This window comes from Bufo bufo, chromosome 10 (assembly GCF_905171765.1).
Source record: "Bufo bufo chromosome 10, aBufBuf1.1, whole genome shotgun sequence".
NCBI lineage: Eukaryota > Metazoa > Chordata > Amphibia > Anura > Bufonidae > Bufo > Bufo bufo.
This window is the reverse complement of record NC_053398.1, coordinates 87,430,273-87,452,730: the sequence shown is the minus strand read 5'-3', so window position 1 is coordinate 87,452,730 and position 22,458 is coordinate 87,430,273. Positions and strand designations below refer to the sequence as shown.

The 22,458-nt window shown below is 42.8% G+C and overlaps 1 protein-coding gene across 5 annotated transcripts in view; it reads left to right on the top strand.

Annotated features, from left to right (window-relative positions):
- The window catches only part of RASGRP2 (RAS guanyl releasing protein 2), a 404,443-nt gene that overhangs the window by 258,176 nt on the left and 123,809 nt on the right, over positions 1 to 22,458 (top strand). For all 5 annotated transcript variants that reach the window (XM_040409574.1, XM_040409572.1, XM_040409573.1 and 2 more), the window contains one exon: positions 3,586 to 3,622. In XM_040409574.1, coding sequence (XP_040265508.1) covers positions 3,586 to 3,622 — 37 coding nt within the window. The remainder of the gene's footprint in view (positions 1 to 3,585; positions 3,623 to 22,458) is intronic.

The following is a 22,458-nucleotide window of genomic DNA, read 5'->3' as shown; positions in this document are numbered from 1 at the left end:
GTTCTATCTCTTTTCAGTTTAGCCGACTTTTTCTCAATGAGTTCACGCTAATACTGTGTAAGTCTGCCTGCGATTTGTCTGTTTAATCTAATATACGTATGGGACTTGTGTTTCAGGAGTTGGTTGGTGTGTTCTTGTATTACATCTTTAAGGTTGTGGCAAAGGGATTCCCTTTTTGCTACCAGGCGTGTCATCATACCGCGGGCACACTCTAGGAAATAGTCATTCCAGTCTTTGGTAAAGTCTGGGTCATTCGGGAATGGGCTTTTGAATCTCAAACGAAGTCCTCATGGAACCAGAGATTCGCTGAGGTAGGTTTCTAAGAGGATCCAGTCCAAATTATGTTGTATCTCTTCTTTGAGAGTGGACTCCAGGTGAAAAAACAAGTTTGCTAGTTCTTTTGAACTGATCGTCTCCTTAGTGTTCTCTTCTGTCCTTGTGCATTTAGAGGCCTTCTGAGTGGTCTCTGTTTTAGTCCATATGCTGGTGAGTTTCTTCCGTTCATGTAGGCGATGTTCGCAGTAGTCCATTCTTTTGGTCTGTCAGTGGTTGATTCCCTGGATCAGGACCTAGAGCCACCATATCTCTGAGTGGGTTTAGCACTCCTTACCCGAATACCTCGGGACAATACAGCAATCAAGTGCCACAAAAAAAGAGAGAAGGTGCTCATAGGTGACTGTGAACAAAATAATATCACTTACTCCTAACCAGGATGAGTGAGTGTTACTGACCTGGTTTGGTTGCACTGAATATAGTGCAACTCTGGTGGAGGGAGGCTAGAAGGGTTGAGGCTGTCTGGGTTGGTGCTGCCGGGTAGTGTCCAGATAGACCACGGGCGGGGGCCAAGTCGCCACTTTGGCAAGGGTTATGCAAAGAGAAACTCGTCTGCACTGGGTCCGTGTGGCGAGCGGATGGACACAAGGCGCACAACACAACCCAAGCTTGGATACAAAGTTTTTTTTATTATAAATGGAAAGACGACGCATTTCGGGGTACACAGGACCTCTTTATCAAGTCTAGAAAAAACAAAGTTAATACAATAATATGAGAAATATAAATGATAATAAGTTCATGATGGTTTGAGGGGAATAGATAAAATATGTCTATATATATATATATATATATATATATATTTTAGATTACTTCATAACTAAAATAATAAATAAATAGCTCCAAAAATTAAAATATATAGATTTTTTTAGGGGTGTATTACAGGGAGTGCAGAATTATTAGGCAAATGAGTATTTTGACCACATCATCCTCTTTATGCATGTTGTCTTACTCCAAGCTGTATAGGCTCGAAAGCCTACTACCAATTAAGCATATTAGGTGATGTGCATCTCTGTAATGAGAAGGGGTGTGGTCTAATGACATCAACACCCTATATTAGGTGTGCATAATTATTAGGCAACTTCCTTTCCTTTGGCAAAATGGGTCAAAAGAAGGACTTGACAGGCTCAGAAAAGTCAAAAATAGTGAGATATCTTGCAGAGGGATGCAGCACTCTTAAAATTGCAAAGCTTCTGAAGCGTGATCATCGAACAATCAAGCGTTTCATTCAAAATAGTCAACAGGGTCGCAAGAAGCGTGTGGAAAAACCAAGGCGCAAAATAACTGCCCATGAACTGAGAAAAGTCAAGCGTGCAGCTGCCAAGATGCCACTTGCCACCAGTTTGGCCATATTTCAGAGCACAAGGTGTGCAATACTCAGAGACATGGCCAAGGTAAGAAAGGCTGAAAGACGACCACCACTGAACAAGACACACAAGCTGAAACGTCAAGACTGGGCCAAGAAATATCTCAAGACTGATTTTTCTAAGGTTTTATGGACTGATGAAATGAGAGTGAGTCTTGATGGGCCAGATGGATGGGCCCGTGGCTGGATTGGTAAAGGGCAGAGAGCTCCAGTCCGACTCAGACGCCAGCAAGGTGGAGGTGGAGTACTGGTTTGGGCTGGTATCATCAAAGATGAGCTTGTGGGGCCTTTTCGGGTTGAGGATGGAGTCAAGCTCAACTCCCAGTCCTACTGCCAGTTTCTGGAAGACACCTTCTTCAAGCAGTGGTACAGGAAGAAGTCTGCATCCTTCAAGATAAACATGATTTTCATGCAGGACAATGCTCCATCACACGCGTCCAAGTACTCCACAGCGTGGCTGGCAAGAAAGGGTATAAAAGAAGAAAATCTAATGACATGGCCTCCTTGTTCACCTGATCTGAACCCCATTGAGAACCTGTGGTCCATCATCAAATGTGAGATTTACAAGGAGGGAAAACAGTACACCTCTCTGAACAGTGTCTGGGAGGCTGTGGTTGCTGCTGCACGCAATGTTGATGGTGAACAGATCAAAACACTGACAGAATCCATGGATGGCAGGCTTTTGAGTGTCCTTGCAAAGAAAGGTGGCTATATTGGTCACTGATTTGTTTTTGTTTTGTTTTTGAATGTCAGAAATGTATATTTGTGAATGTTGAGATGTTATATTGGTTTCACTGGTAAAAATAAATAATTGAAATGGGTATATATTTGTTTTTTGTTAAGTTGCCTAATAATTATGCACAGTAATAGTCACCTGCACACACAGATATCCCCCTAAAATAGCTAAAACTAAAAACAAACTAAAAACTACTTCCAAAAATATTCAGCTTTGATATTAATGAGTTTTTTGGGTTCATTGAGAACATGGTTGTTGTTCAATAATAAAATTAATCCTCAAAAATACAACTTGCTTAATAATTCTGCACTCCCTGTAGTTTCAAATAATTTTATAAGTACGTACAAGTATAAATATATACGTGGCAGCGGGTGGAATTACATGGTTTAAAATGCAATGCAATACAAAGGGTACCCACGATGGGATGAACCATACTTCTGCGGATCGATAAAGGAATTTGAACTGGATAAATCAGAGTATAAATAAATAAATATATAAATAATTAATTACATGCATACACAATTATGAAGATTTCACCCTAGGTTAGGGATAGGTGCTGTCACTCAGAATAAAAGGCTGGACATTTGATACCACTGTTTACAGATGTGAATATATTGTACGCAGGTTTCATAATAGAAAGGTAAACTAACGGTACCTGTATCTATATGAGAGAGGATTGAAATATTGAAAGTTTAAAATATTTGCAACACACTAAGGGAAACTGTACAGGTCTTTAAGATGCCTCAAATTCCAGAACTCTTCTGATAATGCCTCATTCAGACATCAGTGTTTTGGTCAGTGATTTCCATCAGTGTGCGTCTCTAAACACAGAACAGGGGAAGATCTTTCCCTTATATCTTATGTCTGTGGAGGCTCCAATCCTGGTTTTGGCTCCCAATCACTGGTGGAAATCACTGACCAAAACACTGACGTATGAATGTGGCCTTAAAGGCATTCATGTATATAATTTGTTAAAATAGGAAGGAAGAAATAGATAATGTTGTTTGGTTTCTAGTGTTTCTAGACATATTATTATGTACTTCTTATTAGTGACGTCAGCATGAACAATTTTCTTTTTTTTTTTTCTTAGTGCTTGTGTATTAAAATGAACTGCTGAGAACACAGTTACATTTTATCAATATTTCTCTTGCAGATACTTGGAATATATAAGAAAGGACTGAAATGTCGAGGTAAGACTTAGGGGGCCTTCACATGTGCTGGATTTTTACACCAAAGATAGTCTGCTGCAAAATTTGCATGTCTATTCATTGGAAAGGGTGACATTCCTTCCTTGGGCGCAGGCGCAGTGAGAAAGTTGGCAGCAGGAGCGCGTCCTTCACTCACTGCGCCTGCGCCGAATACTAAACGGGACGGAGCAGGCGCGGGATTTATGGGACGATGAGGAGAACTCGAAATTCAATCAACTGGACGTACCAAAGGGTGGATAGACTGAGCCTCTAGGTGCTGCAGCAACGCCCTAATAGCACCTAGAGGCTCATTAGCATATTTTGAAAGTCTTTATTTTAAGAGAACGGCGGCAGGCAGGGAGTTATAAAGCATACTGTTATGTACTGCTGACATTAGCCAATCACTAATGTCAGTCAGCTAAATAACATTATTTCTCATGACAGAAACCCTTTAAGAGCCAATAAAATATTGACTGGTAATATATTGGGGCGATTGTTCCTGTGGGTGAACCTTATTCTAATAAGTAATTACACTAATGATTATGAATAATGATGCAGTCACTTACAATGAACCACCATATCACTGGAGAACTACAGAATGTCCTGCCACTAGAGATCAGCGAATTGATTTGTACGAATTAAATTTGTTAAAAAAAACAACAACAGCCTCTTTGAGCAGTGAGGGGCTGGCCCCATTACTGAAAAGACTCCTGTCTCCCCCCTTGCGCCATTGCTCTGAGCACAAAGTCTCTGCTGCTACCTGAGCAGTGCACATGCCAACTTTGTGTATGCCGCTACACTTCCAGATGTACCCAGGTGTAAGCGGCACATGCACAGTTGGCATCTGCATGCTCAGGGAGCAGCAGGAGTGCCTCTGCAATTCTGCTGCTACTTGGAGCAATGGAGCAGATGCGAGATTGACAGGGCTAGATGAGATGTCTGGCCCTGTCAATCAAGGGGGAGGGGAGAGTCTCTTGTGCAGCGGGGCCAGCCCCTCGATGCTCAAGGAGGCAGTTTAAAGTTAGGTCAGAGGCAAACTGAATAGTATTAAAAGCAAACATTTTATTACATCAAAGTTATATGTAGTACATCATTCTTAGCTTGTGTAGCAGGACTAAACACACATATATTCTGATCATCCATTAAAACCGTTGACGTGAATAACTTTGAACTTTGAACATTGAAAAGTGTCAAGCCGTAGGATATATTGAGTAGTAAGTAAACATTCAGACCCTGATTTATCACACTGGTTTTGTCTCTATTTTGGAGTCAATTTCATTTCATTTCAGGCAAATGTTATCTGTCACAATTTCAGACATTCTGCTGTTTTGTGGGTGTAGCTATGAAGTACGTGTTTTTTTTTACTTATTTAACATTGGGGCATTTGGAAATGTCCCCAAAAAATATCTCAACTGTACTCCACTCCCGATCTGCCATAAATGTGACAGGTGCACCAAGTCACAGTGTGACTTGGTGCACGGACTGTTAGCTTTACACAAATGGAAAAATGTGAAGATTAACTTCAATTTCTCCCCTCTTGATAAACCAGGACCTCAGTACTTGAAGTTGGTAAGTTGGAAGCAGGAACACTGGATGAGTGCCGATTCACAGAACCGTAAATTTCTGTCCGCATCTGTTCCACAATTCCACAGATTGGATGTGGACCCATTCATTTCAATGGGGACGCAAAAGATGCATACAGCACAGCGTGTGCCATCCGCATCCATATGTCCATTCCGTGGCCCCATAAAAAAGATAGAACATGTCTTATTCTTGCCAATATTTGCGGACAAGAATAGGCATTTCTATTATGGAAGAGAATGCAGAATGCAGAAGGCACACGGGCGGTATCTGTGTTTTGCGGATCTGCAATTTGCAGTCCACAAAAGCGGATATGGTTGTGTGAATGAGCCCTAAGTGTAAGAATGTTATTTCTGTAAATTTTATTACATAATTACACAAAATTCTAATAAATAAATAAAAGCCATATAGTTATTATCTCCTCTGCGCCAGAAAACTGGCTCTAAAAAGTTGCAAACAGTTTTGCGACTTTGAGGTTTTACTCACCGCTCACCAACTTATAAAGTAAAAAGCGGTAAGGGGCTGGAGTAGGCAGTCCATCAAATGTATTATAATCTACACCAGGAAACTTCTTAATCATTGAAACACATCTAAAGGAAGCAAAAGATATTGAGACCAGCATGTTAAATGTCCCGCATAATACTTACGTATATATCCCAACCTCATCCACCAACCCAATCAAAGTAGAGAGAGAGGGAGAGAAAAAATGGAACTTCTTCAGGTAATAAAATCTAAGGAGATCAGGCAGATGTGTATATATCACATATATATCACATTTCATTATGATTTTAATCATGGAAATATTGTATTTATTTAATGTAATCATGCACGTATTGTATTAATTGTGTTGTATTTGATTGTATAAACACATGCTGTATTCACTTAAGGCACTGAATGGTTAATCTGTTCACTTCCATCACATGACTTTTTTTTTTTTTTTCACTTTGTCTTTATTATTTTCTTAAAAGGAGGACGATGACAAACATATACGAATAGAAAAGGAACAAAATCCACATAGTAAACTTGCGGGTTTTACCACCGCATAAAGATACATAAAACTAAAACATTGAAATCTCAATTAATCTGGTAGGCCATAAAAACAGTACAAAAAGAAAAAGTATTAATGCTGATCTCCCTCCTCCCGTATTACCCCCCCGCCCTTGACCCCCCCCCCCGAGCCCGGCCGTGGTTGGCACAAGGGCAGTGGGCGACTCCCACCAACATTCTGGACTACTCCATCAATTCGTATGTAGTCATGCAATTCATACCTTTCCTACCATATGTACATGGGCAATTCCTTCCGAGCCACCCTTATCAATCCCACTCCAACCAAATCGCCTCCCATAGAATCCGTAGTTTTCCCTCTTTAAGTTTGATACGCTCAAATTCCTTTACTCTGCGCATGTATCTTTCCCATTCTAATAGGGTTGGGGCCTTATCCGTCGCCCAATTCCTAAGAATTACCACCTTAGCCAATAAAAGCCTCTTCAACCAGCGAAGATGTTCACCTTTTGAAAGCTTATGTTTGCACTCAGGGGTAAATATCCAAAGTATGGCGAGTTCCCTCGTGGGAAAGAGTTTAATAGTGGCTCTTGACCTTATTACCTGAAATATACTTTGCCAGAAGTTATTAATAACCGGACAACCCCATAACATATGAACATATCTAGCCTCCGGAGAAAGACATTTCAGACAACAAAATTCTTTCTCTTTATTCTTGTACATTTTAGAGAGAAGTTCCGGAGTATAATATAGCCGATGTACGATTTTAAACTGTATCAGCCGATGTTGACTAGAGAGGGAGGCCTTTTTAATATTTTGATATACTTCATGCCACTGAAATGAGTTGCAGATCCCTAAATCCGCTTCCCATTTTCCAGTGCTTTTAAATTTAGTGACCCTAACTAAATCCTTTTGTAATCTAACATATATTTGTGAGACCTTCATTTTATTACCATATGACGTGAAGCAAAAAACTAAGAGTGGGTGCGTGGGGGTCTTTTGAGAAATTTTGTTCTGTGTGTGTGCAAGTGCATGCAAGTTTTGCATATCTATAACGATTTAGAACCGTAATTGGTGTCTAGTGAAATATTTCCGATATAGGTTTTAGTTTACCTGCTGTGCAAATGTGTGACACCATCGTGATCCCTCTCCGACTCCAGTAGTTATCTTCGTTTAGGGCCAGGAACTCATTTAAAAAGATGTTATCCCAGAGCGGGGTAAAATCTAAGGCATATGTAACCTTCAAAATGGACTTTATCTTATTCCATACTTTCTGCAGCATTATACTTATGGGGCAGGTGTTTTCCCTGCCACCAAAACAGCCAGCCTCCAATGTGCTGAATATGTTCTGTATGGGGCTCTTATGTTGTTGAATAAGGTACGATAACAGAGAGCTATCCCCAGCATTAATACACCATTGCAATTGTGAACACAAGTAGTATTCCGAAAATATGGGAGGCCGAGGCCACCATCGATTTCAGCTAGCCACAGATTTCTCAGTTTGATACGGACCCTTTTCCTGCCCCAGATCAGATCGTTGATCAGTCTCTCCAACAAGTTGAAGAAATTATCTTCAATCCAGATGGGGCAGGGGCCAATCACATACAATGTCAGTGGCAGCAGAACCATTTGGACCAATGCGATTCTGTTCACCTGTGAGAGGGGGAATTTCTGCCAAAGCCTAACCTTCTCCTTTATTTTATTTATCGTAGGGGTAATGTTTAATCTGTTATAATCACATAGCGACCCGACGATCTTTATCCCCAAATCCCACAATTTCATCATCCGCTCTAATTCTGCAAGCGAGGGGTTCCATAAAGATTGCAAAGAGTAATGGAGAAAGCGTGCAGCCCTGTCGGGTACCGCGCTGCAGGAAAATGGCTGGGGAAATAACCCCATTGATGTTGACTCTCGCCGTTGGACTGCAGTACAGCATTCGGACCCAATCAATAAAACTTTTCCCCAGATTCATCCTATACATAGTCTGCCATAGGAAGGACCAGTCCACCCTGTCGAAGGCCTAAGGTTAATCTGTTCACTTCCATCACATGACTTGATTCTGGTATATATACCCATGTGTGACACTATTGTAATGCTTGACAAAGGCCCCATTGTGTGGGCTGAAACGTTGCCAGGGAATAAACGGGTCATCACCCTTTACCACATTTGGAGTGCTGCCTTTTCTTTGGATATACTATATATATATATATATATATAGCAAGTGTTCAGCAATTGTGAACAGCACAACACTAGTCTGTGATGGCTGGTGCCAGCGGCTGATGAAGCTATCCAGGCTTCAAAAACAATATAAATCCAGGAAATCCACGGCACTTCCTTCAGTAAAAACGTAAGTGTATATTCACCAGAAATACAACGTTTCAGTTCGCACACTGGAACCTTTTTCGAAAAGGTTCCAGTGTGCGAACCGAAACGAAACGTTGTATTTCTGGTGAACCGAAACGTTGTATTTCTGGTGAATAAACACTTACGTTTTTACTGAAGGAAGTGCCATGAATTTCCTGGATTTATTTATATATATATATATATATATATATATATATACACACACTCACCTAAAGAATTATTAGGAACACCAGTTCTATTTCTCATTAATGCAATTATCTAGTCAACCAATCACATGGCAGTTGCTTCAATGCATTTAGGGGTGTGGTCATGGTGAAGACAATCTCCTGAACTCCAAACTGAATGTCAGAATGGGAAAGAAAGGTGATTTAAGCAATTTTGAGCGTGGCATGGTTGTTGGTGCCAGACGGGCCGGTCTGAGTATTTCACAATCTGCTCAGTTACTGGGATTTTCACGCACAACCATTTCTAGGGTTTACAAAGAATGGTGTGAAAAGGGAAAAACATCCAGTATGCGGCAGTCCTGTGGGCAAAAATGCCTTGTGGATGCTAGAGGTCAGAGGAGAATGGGCCGACTGATTCAAGCTGATAGAAGAGCAACGTTGACTGAAATAACCACTCGTTACAACCGAGGTATGCAGCAAAGCATTTGTGAAGCCACAACACGCACAACCTTGAGGCGGATGGGCTACAACAGCAGAAGACCCCACCGGGTACCACTCATCTCCACTACAAATAGGAAAAAGAGGCTACAATTTGCACGAGCTCACCAAAATTGGACTGTTGAAGACTGGAAAAATATTGCCTGGTCTGATGAGTCTCGATTTCTGTTGAGACATTCAAATGGTAGAGTCCGAATTTGGCGTAAACAGAATGAGAACATGTATCCATCCTCTGATGGCTACTTCCAGCAGGATAATGCACCATGTCACAAAGCTTGAATCATATCAAATTGGTTTCTTGAACATGACAATGAGTTCACTGTACTAAAATGGCCCCCACAGTCACCAGATCTCAACCCAATAGAGCATCTTTGGGATGTGGTGGAACGGGAGCTTCGTGCCCTGGATGTGCATCCCTCAAATCTCCATCAACTGCAAGATGCTATCCTATCAATATGGGCCAACATTTCTAAAGAATGCTATTAGTACCTTGTTAAATCAATGCCACGTAGAATTAAGGCAGTTCTGAAGGCAAAAGGGGGTCCAACACCGTATTAGTATGGTATTCCTAATAATTCTTTAGGTGAGTATATATATATATATATATATATATATATATATATATATATACACAGTTGAAACCAGAAGTTTACACACACTATATAAAAAGACACATATGCATGTTTTTCTCAATATCTGACATGACATCAGAATACACCTTTCCTGTTGTTGGTCAATTAGGATTACCATAATTATTATTACTTGCTAAATGCCAGAATAATGACAGAGAGAATGTTTTAAGGCTTTTTGTTACTTTTTGCAATGTCAAAAGTTCACATAAACTAAGATTACTATGTCTTTAACCCCTTAACGCAAAACGCCATGCATGTACGGCAGGGGAAGCTGTGCCAGAATGCATTCCGCCGTACATGCACGGCGTTCATTTAAATGCTCCCCGGCCGAGATTGTGCGCCTGAAGTGCAACTTACCCCACTGTGTCGGGGACTGAACAACTACCCCTTGACGGTCAGGGACCAATCAGCTGTGGTCCCAGCCGCAGATCACTGCCACATGTCTGTTCCTCCCTGCTAGCGATCGTGCACATGTGCACATGCGCGCACACATCTCCTCCTTTTGTCCCCTCCAGCTCTCACTGAAATGAGAGGATGTCAGGAACGGACCAATTGTGAGTTATCTACAGAACGCTATCTCTCAGCTTCGATCCTCTCATTTCAGTGAGAGAATTGATCGGAGCAAGAGCCAGTCAAACATATATGTAAAAAAAAATAAAAGTGCCCCATCATCACCCCTCATTTCTCCCTACTAACTGTCACTGTGTTCTTTCTGCCAATAGTGACAGTACATCAGCAGCCACAATTAAACTTCAATAAACCCCCAGTCCCTGTTATCCATCCTGTCAGTAACCTATCAGAAAGCTTTTTGGGAATTTATTACGGTTAGTTAGGGAGTTAACAGGGTTAGAGCTCTAGTTTTTAGGGTAAGTTAGACTAAGGTTTATTGTAAAAAAAATAATTTAAATAATTTTTTAAAAAATTGGGGACCTTAGTACTTGTCTCTGATTGTAAAAACTCTGCGTTTCTACCCCCCCTCTATACCTCCGAACCTCTATCTTCTATCTGTGACCAGTCCTTGTCACTGATTTTGCCAGCAGTGACAAATTTCTGTCACCAGTGCCTGATATAAAGCTCCACTGCTTTTGGAGCACTTTTTTTCAATTTTTTTCTGAAAAAAATAAATAAATAAAGATTTACTTACCGAGTTAGTATTAGGGTTACAAAATGTCTCAACGGGTGTACAGCGCAGAGGAGTCTTATGCCATACTAGCCTCAGAGCCTGACTCTGACAGTGGAGAAGAAGAAACTTTTCTAATGTATACCTCTTCTTCTTATTCATCAATTGATGAACCCTCTCACAGACGCAGTAGAGTTAGCAGCGCATCAGCTTCTCCAAATTACCCCAGCTGGACTTCTGCTACAAATTTTGTACCTCAGGTGCTGGACTTTACGGCAACTACAGGCATTCATGTGAACACTGCAGGGTTCAGGGAAGGTGATTTTTTCCACCTTTTATTTTCTGATGAATTGATAGGCATGATGGTGGAGCAAACTAATATTTATGCCAATCAATTTTTAGCCGCCCACCCCAACTTATACTATGCAAGACCCCTTCAGTGGACTCCCACGACCCCTGTGGAAATGAAAAAATACTTAATATGGGGATAATTTAAAAAACATCACTGCGGTCATATTGGATTAATGACCTTTTACATCACGTGCCAATATACTGCACCATTATGTGCAGGACCCAATGCGAAGTTCTCCTGAAATTTCTACATTATAACAATAATGCAGATTGTCCATCCCCTAATGATCCTGGGTATGATTGTTTATGCAAAATTCGGCCCATTATAGATTATTATAATCTAAAGTTTGGTCAGGTATGCACCCCCCAAAAGCATCTGTCTATTGATAAAACCCTTGTGCGCCAATACCTGTCTAACAAACGGGCCAGATATGGCATCAAAATCTACAAACTAGGGGGCGTGGCCTGGACGTCTACAGTGATGGCGGCGTGATCCCCGACCTCCGCTGTTCCTGCTTCTAACTCGGGCCAAATTTGCTTACAGCGGCGCTTCACATGGGGAAAAAGTTACCCCTAAAGAAGCCCACTACCTACCCATCCTCCCGAGGGGAAAGAACCCTGGATGCTTACCTTACCCGCGGCTTCCAGCTCCCGTCTTCTCAGAGCGGCCTTCTCCAACAGTCCGTCACAGACGCCATTACAGTGCCGGCGGCTCCCGCCTTCTCTACCACGGCAGGTGAGCGCAACAGCGTAATCACAGGGGAATCTTCTCTTTGCCCCCTGGCTATAGACTTTGTGTCTGTTCGGCCCACCAATACCCCTGGCCTGAGCCTGGAGTCTCCTGGCTGGTTACAGGGCTCCCAGGTTATAACCACCATTATGCCGCCCAAAACGGCTCCCAAAAAGGCCAAACAGCCTGCGGCTACGCCAGCACGCTGCCGAGAATGGGGAGACCACCCTGATGCTGAGGCAGACACAGTGTAACGGGGTTCCGAAGGTGCACTCGGTCCCCCATTGCCCGCAGAACTATTGCTTAGCTTTGGGAATGAGGATCTGTGTTTGACCTCATTCCCAGGGCGGCTTTACTAGCTGGGTGGCTCCCTGCTCCTATCTGCCTTGAGCGCCGAGCTGATCACTCGGTGCTCGACTGGTTGGTCTGTCGGTCATGTGACGCTGGCCACGTCACATGACCCTCACTCCCCACTATAAATACAGGCAGCCTGCTGGCTACAGGTTGCCTGTTAATTTCTAGGTTCCTGGCTATTTGTTGGACTGCTGAATACTTACCTGATCCTGTTCCCTGACCATCCTTTTGCCTGCTCCTCCTGTACTGCGCATCCGTCCTGGTATTGTGACCTCGGCTCCCACCTGACTACTCTCTTAGGACTCCTCTTGTACTTCTCTGCTCTCCTGGTATTTATGACCCCGGCTTCTCCTGACAATTCTCTGCTTGCTCCATTTGTACTTTGCAGCTTTCCTGGTATTGACTCGGTCCGTTCACGTCCTGTTGTTTGTCTGTCTGTCATCCCTGCACTTATTCCAAGTTAGGGATTGCCGTCCAGTTGTCCCCTGTCATTAGGACTTGCGAGGCAAGTAGGCAGGGCCAGGGGTAAGGGTGGAGCGCAGTGGTCACTTCCCTTCCCCCTGTGTGTGTGTGTGTACGCGACCGTTACACACAGCTTCTGTTCCTTTGCACCCCCCTGAAGATATAAATGTTTGGGGCCAACGTCCAGCCTCTGGAGATGAGAATGGGGATGATCCCCCTTGTCCCTCCCAAGATATGAAATTTCTGCAGCAAACATTACAGCAGATGCCTACAAAAGAGGATTTTAAAGTAATGGTGGCTGGGGTGCATGATGCCTTTAAGGCAGAAATTTCCTCTTTAAGAGTGGACTTTCAACAAGTATCTGCTCGTGTAGATCAAATTGAAACGGAGCATGATGACACCAGACGGTATGTGTCTAAGCTACAGTCTATTATAGCCACTCAATCCCAAGCTATTAAAGAGAATACTAATCATCTGGAGGATCTGGACAACAGGGGGCGCCGTAATAATATACGGGTCAGGGGTCTGCTGGAATCAGAATCTGATGAGGACTTGGACATTATATTGAATGAACTGTTTAATCTAATTCTGGCACCCCAAACACCGCTGGCCATTAAACTTGATCGGGCTCATAGAGCGCTTCGGCCGAAAAACACTACTTCACAACCACGAGATGTGATCTGTTGCCTACATGACTTCCGCCTGAAAGAATCCATTATGGCCAAGGCTCGCGCCTTACATACGATCTCTTTTAAAGGCTCAAGTGTCCACCTATACCAGGACTTATCTTGGCTGACCTTACAGAAAAGGAGAAACCTTCAACCTCTTTTAGCCTGTCTGAAAGATCTCAAAATCCTATACCATTGGGGCTTTCCCTTTGCTTTAATTGCTACAAAGAATGGCAAATCCTCTGTTCTACGCACACACACGTTTTTGTTCCTCTTTGGGCCTTAACACTCCGGTCCTTGATAATTGGGAGATCCCGGACCCTCCCCCAGCTCCTGCTCCATCATGGCACACAGTCCAGCGGAAAAGAAACCAACCCCCATCCCAAACGGGAGCATCTGGATCTCCCCTTCTTGACGCGCCTCCTTGAAAGTTTATTTCTGAGGGATTGACCCCCTCTGAGGCCTTCAGATGACTGTTCTGAGCAGCAGCTCTTAGAGTTAGTGCAATTGTTTTTATTGCATTGTTTTTCTCTCTTTTTGACCTGTTTTATCTCAGGTGTTCCCTGAGCTATCATTCTTGCCTCGCCTGTTATGGCGTCCAGTCAGGTCCCTACCGACGGGACTCTATTTGTAGCCCTCTCTCTTTCCCTCACTCTAGATTTTGAGGCGTGGGCTTTATTTTTCATTTTTGCTCACGTTATATTGAGTCTTGACTGGGTGATCACACCCATTGTTCAGAATTATATATCATGTTCTTTGTCATATATGTTGTCCTTTGTCTCCCCTTTTCTCCTTGTGTGTCTTCCCCCTAGGTTCCTTAATGATGCTACACTGAGACGAGTTTCAGTATATGGAGGAGGGTGCTCACTGCAGGATCCCTCTCTGGTCATTGGCAAGTATTATTATACCACGTACACTCATGATTAAGTGCATTTCTTTGAACGTTAAAGGTCTTAACTCTAACGCAAAACGACGGTTGGCTCTTACTGAATGTAAATCTCAGAAGGCAGACGTTGTTTTCCTACAGGAAACGCATTTTGACAGAGAGGGCTCCTTTAAGTTTGCTGCCCGTTCCTATCCGGGAGTATATTCAGCTAGTGCTGGCACAAAAACTGCTGGGGTTGCTATTCTTTTATCTGCTACCTGCCCTATACAAGTTGAATCCAGCCGGATTGATGACCATGGTAGATATATAATACTCCAGACCTCCCTTCACGGTACCCCACTCATCTTATGTAATATTTACGCCCCAAACTCGAATCAGATCCCATTCCTGAAAAAGGGTTTTCGGGAACTAGAAGAATATTTTCCAGCAGCACTTATTGTAGGCAGAGATTTTAATGTCGCGTTTTCAGAACACTGGGATAGACTGACCCCCGGAAACACACCACCGTCTAGAGCCCAACGGAAATTGTCACGCTTCTTTAGAAAGCTCATTAGACAATATACCCTGTATGATCTGTGGAGGGTTGATAATCCTTCGGCTAGGACATATTAATTTTATTCCCACCCTCACAGGACCCGTATAGACTATTTCTTTGGGAATACACCCGCCCTTAGGATGTTAACAGATGCTGAGTTAGGAAATATCACGTGGTCAGACCACGCGCCAATCTCTGTCACGTTTAATCCAGGGGGCGCTCGTCCTAGGGTGTGCCACTGGCGGCTTAATGAATCTCTACTAACTAAATTACCGACTAGGCAGGAGTTAGGCAGTTCCTTGGAGGAATATTTTGCCTTCAATCAACCCTCAGCCCCATCTGTAGCTATACTATGGGAGGCACATAAGGCCGTTTTCAGAGGCAAGTGTATTAGTGTAAGCACTAGATTGAAAAGGGATTATAATCTACGTTATAATAACACCCTTGCCCAGTTAAAACAGTTAGAAGCTCGTATGGGGTCTCATCGCTCCTGTCACTTATTACGGCGTATAGTACTCCTCCGTGTTCGATTACGTGAAATGGCTTTTGAAAAAAACGGTAAACTCCTATTGTATTCGCGACAACTGTTTTATATGTGGGGGAATAAATCACACACTATTTTGGCCCGTCAATTGCGGGAGTCAACCGCGACTACTGCCCCAATGGCCCTGAGAACGAGCAGTGGAGACATGGTGTACGACCCCAAAACGATACTTGACCAATTTCAGAAATACTATGCTTCTTTATACTCCCTTACACCACAAACACCCTCCGACCCAGTAGATCGCCAGACACTATTTGACTCTTTCTTGGCTCAGGGTAGTATACCCAAACTGTCGTCAGAAGCAGGGTCTGCGCTTAACGCCCAGATCACGGCTGAGGAAATTCAAGGTGTAATTTCCCAGTTACCTAATGGCAAATCACCTGGGCCGGATGGGTTGCCCTATTCTTACTACAAGACATTCTCATCTCTTCTCGTACCCCACCTGTGTACGCTTTTTAACTCATTCTTACAAGGCACAGCTATACCAGAAACCATGCTTCATTCCCATATTACTCTTATTCCGAAACCGGGAAGAGACCCCCTAGATTGCACAAATTACCGCCCTATTGCTCTTCTAAACTCTGATCTAAAAATATTCACCAAGCTGTTGGCAGATCGGTTGGCGTATTGGTTCCGCAATTGGTACACTCAGATCAGGTTGGCTTTGTGAGAGGCCGTCAGGGTGGAGATAACACGAGAAGGATTATCAACCTGATAGATATTGCCAATAGGCAGCATCAGCAGGCATTACTATTGAGTCTGGACGCTGAAAAAGCGTTTTATCGCTTAAGCTGGCCGTTCATGTTTTCCACCCTGCAGGCTTTTGGATTCTCTGGTCCCTTTCTCTCAGCCCTCCATTCATTATATAGCCATCCTACAGCGACAATTAAATTACCATATGCAAACTCAGCTCCCTTCTCGATTAAAAACGGCACCAGACAGGGATGTCCGCTCTCCCCTCTTTTGTTTGTGCTTTGCATTGAGCCCTTAGCTGCAGCAATTAGGTCCCACCCAGACATTCATGGAATCGTGGTTAACCAAGTTGAATATAAAATATCATTATTCGCGGATGATGTTCTACTTACTTTATCTGACCTGCATATTACTTTACCTAACTTATTTGGTTTGTTAACACTATATAGTCGGCTCTCCGGATATAAGATTAACTCCTCGAAAACAGAAGCCCTTCCCTTGAATTTACCAGCAGACGTCCTAAACCCGCTTCGGTCTAACTATCGTTTTCGCTGGCAAGATGCTGCCTTGCGCTATTTAGGAGTGAACCTGACGGCAACATATTCTTCTATATATTCCCATAATTTCCCCGCCCTTTTTCAAGAACTTAAGCGTCAGATGACTAAATGGATGTCTCTTCCCATATCCATGTTCGGCCGCATAGCGGCAGTTAAAATGTCCATTTTGCCAAAATTACTCTACTTATTTGAGACCCTCCCGGTACATGTACCAAGGACGGAGCTACGAGCATTGCAGGCCGGTATATTTAAATTCATATGGAATGGAAAGAGACATAGGATAGCTAGTAGTACCCTTATGGCCCTGAAATCTCAAGGGGGATTGGCAGTTCCAGACATTGCCAAATATTATTGGGCCACCCATCTTAGACGGTTACCGGCGTGGTCTAGACTCTATTCTTACTCCAGGTGGATGGAAATTGAAAAATTGTGGATTGCCCCAATACATCCTAACTCTTTGTTGTGGTCCCCAATTCCCCAAGTCCAATTACCAGAATTGTTAGGACCAATGCTACATACATACAAAATATGGCAATATTGTAAACACCATTTCTCTTTAATTTCCGAGAAGTCCTCCATGACATCCTTTCTGTTTACACCGCTCTTCAGTGCTGGGTCACAAGTCTCCTTTTTTAAACCTTGGTTTTCCAAGAAAATGTTTAGGTTTGCAGATCTGATTGATTATAGAACGCTACAACTACTTTCATTTGACGAACTTAGAAGCTCTAGGTCGCTTACGGAGGCTACTTGGTATCAGTACTTGCAAATCCAACATTTGTTTACTACTTTGTTTCACTCGAAACAGGTATCTATCCCCACGTCTTTTGAGAAGACGTGTAAGCTCTCGGAGTCAACCAAGGGTCTTATATCTGAAATATATGTGCTCCTCTCGTCCCCAGCCTCTCCTGCATCTATCCGTCATTCATACATGTCTAAATGGGAATCGCTCTTGCACCGTTCTATTTCAGTGGATGATTGGAAAATAATTTGGCAGAGAGCTACGATGACATCAACCTGTATTACTCATAGAGAGAACACTTACAAAATAATGATGTTCTGGTACCACACTCCACAATTATTGCATAAGTTTAATCCTGATATTTCGGACCGTTGTTGGAGATGCAACACGGAGGAGGGTTCACATATTCATATCTTCTGGGAATGCCAGATTATAACCCCTTTCTGGGTCATGGTACAAGAAGTTCTATACAGCTTGTTTGAAATAAGGTTCCCCTTAGACCCTTACATATATTTGCTGAATATCCCACACATTCCTTTGAAGAAACACCTATTGAAGTTAATGTTATATATTTTGACTGCGGCTAAGCGTTTGCTGGCAAGATTTTGGAAAAGGACAGATTGCCCGTCACGAGCTGAACTCATCAATAGTATATTAGAAGTCAGACGCCTTGAACATATGTCGGCTACATTGCTTGCCTCGGTAGATAAATTTGACCGAGTTTGGAAGCAATGGGACATGGTGTTTGATGTCTCAAACTGATTGATTCTCCACCTTACCCCACCCATCCTAACCCTAATGTGTCAAGTCTTGTCACTCCCCTTTGTGTGTCCGAATATTTCTTACAGTAAATTTTGTATAACTCTACACAGTTAACGCAAAAATAGATACTTTGTTATTTTAGTAACCTGTGGGCTCCTATTACAGTACTGCTCATTCATGACTATTGTATCTCTATTTTCTCAGACTTATTCACTGTAAAGATCTATATACATAAAAATGTGACGTATGCTATTTTTCGCACAATGCCCTTATATCTTTGTACTATGAATAATGTACTCCAAAGTTATGCTTTTTTGTATGTACATGTTTATTCTTGGAAAAATCGTCAATAAAAAGACAATTGATAAAAATAAAAAAAAATCTACAAGCTATGTGAAAGCCAAAGTAGCTATACACATAAATTCAGATTAAAATAAAAATCAAACCCCCAGAGTGCCCCCTTGTTCTTGGCAGAGCAGGCAAAATAGTATGGGACTTGATTCACCCCCTGCTAGGTCAAGGGTACAACTTGTACCTTGACAACTTCTATACAAGTTTCCCACTACTGAAATGTCTGTTTTCCAGTGACACTGTTGCATGCGGAACTATCAGACGAAACCAAAAACATCTGCCTAAAAATGTTATAGACCAAAGAATAAAGAGTGAGGGAAAGCAGGGCAGTTTGCAGTGATAACATGATGCTTGTTAAGTACAAAGACAAGCATGATGTCTTTGTACTTACTACCATACATGCTGACAGATCCACCCCTGTTCCAGTTCGTGGATCCACAGAATCAGTCCCCAAACCTGTGTGCATCCATCACTATAATAAGTTTATGGGAGGGGTGGATCTGTCAGACCAGGTACTGCAAACCATACACTACCCTCCGCAAAACTCACCATTGCACCTGACGCAAATAGCCCTCTATAATACTTTTGTAATATACAGAAGTGCAGGAAACTCAGGAAAATTCCTGCACTTTCAAGAAAAAGTAATAAAGACCTTTTTATTTGGGGAACAGAAAGGGGAAGGGAGCAGGGCCACAGGAAGTGTCGGGTATGCTCCAGAAATGAAATCAGGAAAGACACAATTCATCATTGTGAGGCGTGCCCCTCAAAGCCGGGTCTTTGCATAAAAGATTGTTTTAGAATCTTCCACACCTCTGTTGACTTTTAACTAAACCCCCTTTGACCATTTTATAAAACACCCCCTTGAAACTGTTTGCTGGTAAAAAATTGAATTTACCTTTTCTCCACATTTTAATTGGCATTCTAATAAAACCCATAACAAAGCTAAAAATTCTCATTACACTCCTAGATGAATACCTTGACGGGTGTTGTTTTAAAAAGGGGACTAGGACTTCGTATGTTCTGGTAGCTCAGAGCCTCTGCAATGTGATGACATATAATATACAACATATTTCTTTGATATAATTTGAGACCCTTTTTTCTTTTAGCTGCTATATTTAGCGACTATGTCCTACCATATAAAGCTTTTACAGTGTGCCCATACAGCAGTTAACAACCACATATGAAGTGTTGCCATATTCAGGAGAAAATGGGTAACAAATTATGGGTGTAATTTACTCTGTTACCCCTTGTGAAAATAAATAATGTGGGCCTAAAGATACATTTTCTTGTAAAAAATAAAAAAATTCGTTTTCACAGCCAAATATCTCTAAATTCTATGAATTGCTTGTTGGGTCAAAGTGCTCGTTACATGCCTTGAAAAATTCCTTGGGGGGTGTAGTTTCCAAAATGGGGTCACTTCTTGGGGTTTTTCACTGTAGGGGTACTTCAGGGTGTCTTCAAATGTGACATGGCACCTGAAAATTATTCCAGCAGAATCTGCCCTCCAAAAGGCATATGGCAGTTCCTGCCTTTTGAACCCTGCAGTGTGCCCATACAGCAGTTTACGATCACATATGAAGTGTTGCCATATTCAGGAGAAAATGGGTAACAAAAGCCATATGGCGTTCCTTTCCTTCTTCTTTACGATCACATATGGGGTGTTTCTGTAAACTACAGAATCAGGGCAATAAATATTGAGTTTTGTTTGGCTGTTAACCCTTGCTTTGCTACTGGAAAAATGGATTAAAATGTAAAATCTGCCAAAAAAGTAAAATTCTGAAATTTCATCTCCATTTCCTTTAATTCTTGTGGAACACCTAAAGGGTTAACAACGTTTGTAAAATCAGTTTTAAATACCTTGAGGAGTGTAGTTTCTAAAATGGGGTCATTTTTGGGTGGTTTCTATTACTAAATTTCAAGATTTGCTTCTAAACTTCTAAGCCTTCTAACGTCCCCAAAAAATAAAATGGCATTCACAAAATGATCCAAACATGAAGTAGACATATTGGAAATGTAAAGTAATAACCATTTTAGGAAGGTATCACTATCTGTTTTAAAAGCAGAGAAATTTAAATGTGGAAAGTTGTGAATTTTTACAAATTTTTGGTAAATTTGGTATTTTTTTATAAATAAAAATGAAATTTATTTTACTCAAATTTACCACTGTCCTGACGTACAATATGTGATGAGAAAACAATATCAGAATGGCTTGGATAAGTAAAAGTGTTTTAAAGTTATCACCACATAAAGTGACAGTGTCTGGTCCTTAAGGTGAAAAGTGGCCCGATCCTTAAGGGGTTAAACAATTCTGGACTGCCCATATGATGATGTCATGAGTTTGGAAGCTTCTATTATGTCTGTTGGCAACATCTGAGTTAATTAGAGACACACCTGTGGATGTATTTAAATGCACACCTGAAACACAATGCTTCTTTGTGTAGCATCATGGGAAAGTTTACAGAAATCAGCCAAGATATCAGGAAGAGAATTGTGGACTTGCACAAGTCTGGTCCAACTTGGGTGCAATTTCAAGATACCTGAAAGTGCCTCGTTCATCTGTACAAACAATTATATGCAAGTACAAACAAGATGGGAATATCCAGCCATCATACCGTTTAGGAAGGAGATGGGTTCTGTGTCCCAGAGATGAACGTGCTTTGGTCCGACATGTGCATATCAACCCAAGAACAAATGCTAAAGACCTTGTGAAGATGATGGCGGAAGCTGGTAAGATTGTGTCAATATCCACAATGAAACTAGTACTGCATTAACATGGGCTGAAAGGCCACTCTGCCAGGAAGAAGCCATTACTCCAAAAGAAACATAAAAAAGACAAGTGGAAGGCTGAAAAGTCAGCCTGAATTTGTGGGAGGGACATCTTACCTTCTTAAGCTCCAGCTCCTCAGGGCGCTTCTGTTCACAGCTGGTTAGGGAGTCGCTTGCTCTGGTACTGCATCCGTGCACGTTGTGAGTTGCTTTCATCTACTTCGTTTCATTTTCATACATTGCCGTTCACGTCTTCAGGAGAGGTAAATTCTGTGCCATACTTCCGGCTTCCTGAGTCGGCGTGCGTTCCAGCGTGGAACGCATGCCTATACACATTCCTGCCCCAAGTTGTTTCTTGTTTTGTCTGTCTCCTTTCTTTTCCCCATCCAACTCCCTCCCGAGGCAGCAGGGGGGGGGCAGGGTCCGGCCCGCGGGTCCCCCCCCCCCCTCCACACGGCCTCCCCCGTCCCGTCTTTACTTAGGGCTCCGCTGCAGCCCGGCGTGCATTCCAGCGTGGAGCTCCAGGTCGCGTGGTCGGCGTGCGTTCCAGCTTGGAGCGCACGCCGGAATCCCTCCGCCGGGCCTGGTCACAAGTTCGGCGTGCGTTCCAGCTTGGAGCGCCGTCTGAGTCCCTCCGCCGGGCCTGGGCCTGGTCACGTGTTCGGCGTGCGTTCCAGAGTGGAGCGCACGCCGGAATCTTCATTTAGGCCCGGCAAATCCATGCGACGTGGCGGCTCCAGTGCGGTGGCCCCAGCCTGGGTTAATCCTGTCCCCACGGGGCCCTCCCCCTCTCGAAACACACCTTGATTCTGGCCCCACAACCAGGTCTCCCGCCCTACGTACTACTTAGGACGAGTGGTCCCCGTCCCCCAGTCTGCTGGTCCGCATGGTCACCCCCCCCTGCCATTCCATTTCGAACCAGGCAAGCCTGGCACCCCTGTCAAAACAGGCTATACGTAGTAGGGGTATCTAGCCCCTGGGCAACAACGGCCCACGTCCACAAACAGCCGCAAAAAAAAAAAAATAACCCTCGGTAGGTCCCAACCACAAGCCATCTCATACGCACTCCCGCCGTGCCAC